Consider the following 5,112-nt stretch of genomic DNA (forward strand, 5'->3'; position numbering starts at 1 on the left):
TGTGTGTGTGTGTGTGAGAGAGTGTGTGTGTGTGTGTGTGTGTGAGTGAGTTTGTGCATGTGTGTGTGTGTGTGTGTGACTGTGTGTGTGTGAGTGTGAGTGTGTGTGTGTGTGTGTGTGAGTGTGTGTGTGTGTGTGCGTGTGCGTGTGCGTGTGTGTGTGTCAGACAGAGATTTCCCCAGCGATATGGCAGCTTTTCATCACACTCATCCACAGGTCACACCACCTCTGATGCTTTTATCAAATAACGACACTGAAAGCTATTAACCGTCTTAAAGGAAGCGGAAACAGTCTTCAGCAGCGCGAGCAGAATGTGAGTGTGTTTAGGTGGTTTGTGTGTGTGTACCTGTACTGCAGGGCCAGTCTGAGCGCGGTGGCGTTGGACTCGTATTTCCCCACCAGCATACTCATCCGCTCGGCGTTAGTCTTACACTCCTCCAGCGTGATGGTCAGCAGATCGTTCTGAGACTTCAGGTGCTCTATACGACTGAAACACACACAGCAATCATGATCAGATGCACAGGGTCCCTACATAGTGTTCACTGCTCCCTACACACTCAGTATAGGGATATCTGAAGATGTTCACTTCAGCTGACAAAACACATTCGTTTGGGACGGTCTGCAATGACAAAGACAACACTTGAGTATTTTCTGTATAATGCAATTTCAGTAATATTTATATACTATTATAGCATTTATTAATATTTTGAAGTAGCTTTTATTTTAGTTTGTCGTTTTTATTGTTTTTTTTTTATTATTTCTATTAAGCTTATAATTTCATAATAATTGTTTGAGTCTGTCATTTTAGTAATTCAATGCAAACTTTAAAAACTTAAACTTATTTAATTTGAATGAATTTTATTTACGTTTTAGTCATATTTTTATGCATGTTTGTCAGTTTTATTTGTTTTTTTAAATATTTCTATTTAGGTTATTTTTATTTCAGTTTGAGATTTAGTCATTTAAGTACTTCAACATTTAATTTAATTTCAATTACATTTGAATTTGAATTTTTTAGAATTTTTCTTAGTTTTAGTTTTTAATATTTCTATTTAGCTTATTTTATGTTTTGTTTAGTACTTCAACATTTTAGTCATGTTAGTACTTCACCTTCAACTTAATTTCATTTTATTTGTTTTGGTAATTTTATTATCTGCTTTTGTCATTTTGTTAGTTTTTTATATTTCTATGTAACTTTAATTTATTTCCATTTCAGTTTGGGTTTTAGTAAATGTTTTAATTAAAAATAAGAAATTAAATAAATTTAAATTAAATAATTTAAAGTAGTTTTTTATTTAATATTTTATTTTATTTCAGCTTTATTTCAATTAACAAGAACATTTAGTAAATAGTTGTAGTTAGCAATAACACCACTGGTATGATGTGGAAATATTCTCTGCGGAGACACACGTAACTGAGTGAAGTTCACTTCGAGTGATTGGAGTGAATCCTATGGTTCAACAGCAGATCTTCTCGCTCTCTAACCTGTTGAGTCTCTCCGTCTCCACCTCGAACTCGCGGATCTTGCTCTCGGAGATGGCGGATCCGTGCGAGTAGAGCGTCTGGAAGATCTCCTGGATGTTGGAGCAGTCCTGAAGGGAATGAGCCAGGTGTTCAGCCACGTTACTGGACACCTGAGGAGACACACAGAAACAACACTAAACCAGCAAATCAGTGCCTTCGACACCGCTGTTATTGCACTCAAACCCTGATACTCCTCTCACTGCATTTCATTTGTCTTCCCCACAATGTCTTGCAACTCATTCAACTCACCCCGATGCTGCTGATTTCAGAGCCGAGGACGGATCTCTCCGCTGGGAGTGATTCGGAGCGCGTTTTCGACAGCTTCACTCGCTCCGCCACCTGCCAGAAACAAACACACAAACAAACAAACAAACACACACACACACACACACACACACACACACACACACACACACACACACACACACACACACACACACAGACACACACACAGACACAGACACACACACAGACACACACACAGACACACACACAGACACACACACACACACAAAAGAACAAACAAACACACACACACAAACAAACAAAAACACAGTCAAACATACAGTATGAGCATTATAAAGTGCAGCCTTGTTTAAAGCAATAATTCAGTTATTTTATATCAACCTGTGTGAGTTTTTTTTCTGCGAAACACACAAGGTACATTTTAACTTAAATTCTGACCCTCATTTCAAACAACAAAACTTAAGGACTGCAGCTGTTAAACTCTACAATGAAACAATACAAAGCATCACATAACATAAAAGCATCAAACCACTGAAAAAAAGAAATAATAAAATAAAATAATAAAAATTTAAATTAAATCCACTATCACTATTATGCTCTTGATCAAGACACTTAAACTTAATCAAATAAAATGAAAAAATAAAATAATAAAGTAAAATCTACTATCACTCTTATGCTCTTGTTCAAACTTAAATAAAAAAAAATGTATTACTATTATGCTCTTGATCAAGGCACTTAAACTAAAAATAAAACAGAAAAATAAAAATAATAAACAAAAAAATGAAAATAAATAAATAAATATACAATTAAATGTATAAAAATAAAAGGAAATCCCATAAACATTTTTTTATTTAAATAAAATAAATATTAAAAAAAACTTTCAGCTAAAAAATATCAGGCAAAGCGACATTTCTCATTTTAATTTAGTTTAAGATGTACTAAAATAACTATAACTGAAAAAGATTTTTAAAAAGTTAAAGCTGCAGTCCGTAAGTTTTGCCTCTTTGTCGCCATCTCTGTTTGAAAACCTGCAATATCAGCTTTGTGCGGAATGATCTAGCTTGCGTGGGTTGTGCTCCGGCGCGGCTCCAGCGCGGATGAATCTAATGTTTAGAGGAGTATGTGTGTGTGGCAGTCAGTCTCCGCACCGGTGTGAATCCTGTACTTAGTAATCACTGATTCTAGCCTATGTCTTGTAATATACAACCCAAATAAGAATTTTCACCATATATTGTCATCTGAACAAGTAACAAGTCTGCCACGTTTGTTCTGACCAACTGAGGATAAAAGCATTACAATAAATCTCGCTACCAATGGTGATTAAATCTAAATGAGCTCATATCACATCAAACTGTGCAAATTATTATTATTGTTATACGGTGTTCTCAAATGATTAATGTTAACAACATCAGCATTGGTGACTATGAGTATAGTGTGTAGATTTCAATTTCTGCACAGTCTAATCTCTAATCGTCATACCACTCGAATTTCATATTAAGAAATTCTTTTAACCAAACTACGCTCCCTTTGAACTGGTTTTCTTTCAAATACAAATCTTGTGTAATCCCAGGCTATCTGTAATCAGAAGCACATTTAAAACGGGAATATAATTTAATGTCATTCACATGTGTTTCATAAACACATTGTCCTTTCTGGATTACAATCCGCCATCAAAATTATACATTTAATTATTCTAGCTGCTGTGAGAAAAGGCTATAAACGATCGGCCACCTGCAGCATCCTCACATGCGATAGTCTAGTACCCCGGGAAAACTTCTTTATGTTTACAGACGTGACGTAATGACGCAGTGCCATGCTCGAATTTCCCGCGAAAACCTACCTGTACCACTCAAATTAGAAAACATTATTATAAGCTAACCGTTGTGAATCGGGCTAAAGGCGATAGTTTTGAACACTGGCTGGTTATGTACTTGTTCAGATATTGATTTCAGATCATTTTTAACCAAAAAAAGTTTAACTTTAACTAAAATGAAAAACTATTTAAAATATTTTTATATCATAACTGAAATAGAATAGATTAAAAAAATTATTTATTTTATTTCAGCTAGTTGCCAAGTCACCATCTTTCATTTTCATTTAGTTTGTACTAACTTGTACTAAAATAAGCGCTGGGTCAATGAGTGCACTGAGGAACAGAAATCAACCTTTCCTGAACTGCAGTGAAATAAATGTGCCTCAGAATTGATTTTCAAGGGCATTTTTGTTGTGAACACACTTGTGTTTGTAGCGGGCAGCGCTCGGGTCAGCCATCCCAGAGCGGCATCTGCGTGATGTTGGCAGCGATTGTGAATTTCTCAAGGCAAATAAAGCTTTTCCTGCCAGTGGAAAAGCTGCCAAAGGACAAATAAAGGACTGAATCCTGAACGAATGCACCTCACACACACCGACACAACATCAGACTGAGCTCAGTGCTCTCAACGCCTATAGAGCTCTTAAGTGTTATTATTATTACATGAGCCGGATGAATAACTGATTCAGAACACATGGAATCTGAGTTTACAGATCATTCACAAAGTTACCTGACAATCAATAGGAGTGTAACCTCATTTTACAAAAAAAAACAACAACAAAAAAACCTCACAAAACATCTACAGGTCACATTAACAAAAAAAACATATATGAATAAATACATAAATCTACAGGTCACATTTAAAAAATGATACAAATAAAATAAAATAAAAAAATATATATTTAAATCTCAAAAACATCTACAGGTACCATTTAAAAAAAAAAAAAAAAACAGGTCACATTTAAAAAATAAAATAAAATCTTTATATAATTTGAAGTGAAATGTGCACAATATAATATAATATATTGTACCATCTCCAGCTTAAACGGCTAACACATGAATCATTATCTGTGTTCTGTAATTCATTCTTCATCTTTAATTATTGCCTCCTTCTCAAGTTTGTTTGACAGTTGGATTGTGTGTATGAGTTGTGTATGAGCTGGTATTGATTTGTTGGTTTTGTGTATAGTATAATTTTAAGGCGGATGTTTTGTTTTTAGGAATAGTGTGAATGGTATATGTATTTTAGAGTATGTAAGTATTATGTATTGATTAATTCTTTATATTTTTAGGGTGACAATTTTACCATCAGTCCAGGGACTGCAGATGCAAAATAGCCTTCTGGCTAATTCTGGCACATTGTGCATTTATGTATTGTTGATGTGCATTGTCCCTGTCAAATAAACCTGAAAATAAATAAATAAATAAGTATTATGTAAATGCATATCTCTTTATTTATACAGCTGTATATAGAGTAAATAATGCACAAATCTGTACATAAATCTACTGTTCCAGATTCATACACATTATTA

At 34.4% G+C, this 5,112-nt stretch overlaps 1 protein-coding gene across 1 annotated transcript in view; it reads right to left on the reverse strand.

The window, feature by feature from the left end:
- Window positions 1-127: 127 nt before the first annotated feature.
- LOC107591491 (colorectal mutant cancer protein-like) overlaps window positions 128-5,112 on the reverse strand; it is a 42,588-nt gene continuing 37,603 nt past the window's right edge. Inside the window, exons 6-8 of the mRNA XM_016280648.1 lie at window positions 1,774-1,863; window positions 1,486-1,634; window positions 128-487 (exon numbers count right to left, since the gene is read on the reverse strand). Coding sequence (XP_016136134.1) covers window positions 295-487; window positions 1,486-1,634; window positions 1,774-1,863 — 432 coding nt within the window. The 3' untranslated portion in view covers window positions 128-294. The remainder of the gene's footprint in view (window positions 488-1,485; window positions 1,635-1,773; window positions 1,864-5,112) is intronic.

This window comes from Sinocyclocheilus grahami, unplaced genomic scaffold (genome assembly GCF_001515645.1).
Source record: "Sinocyclocheilus grahami isolate Dianchi unplaced genomic scaffold, SAMN03320097.WGS_v1.1 scaffold142.1, whole genome shotgun sequence".
Taxonomy (NCBI): domain Eukaryota; kingdom Metazoa; phylum Chordata; class Actinopteri; order Cypriniformes; family Cyprinidae; genus Sinocyclocheilus; species Sinocyclocheilus grahami.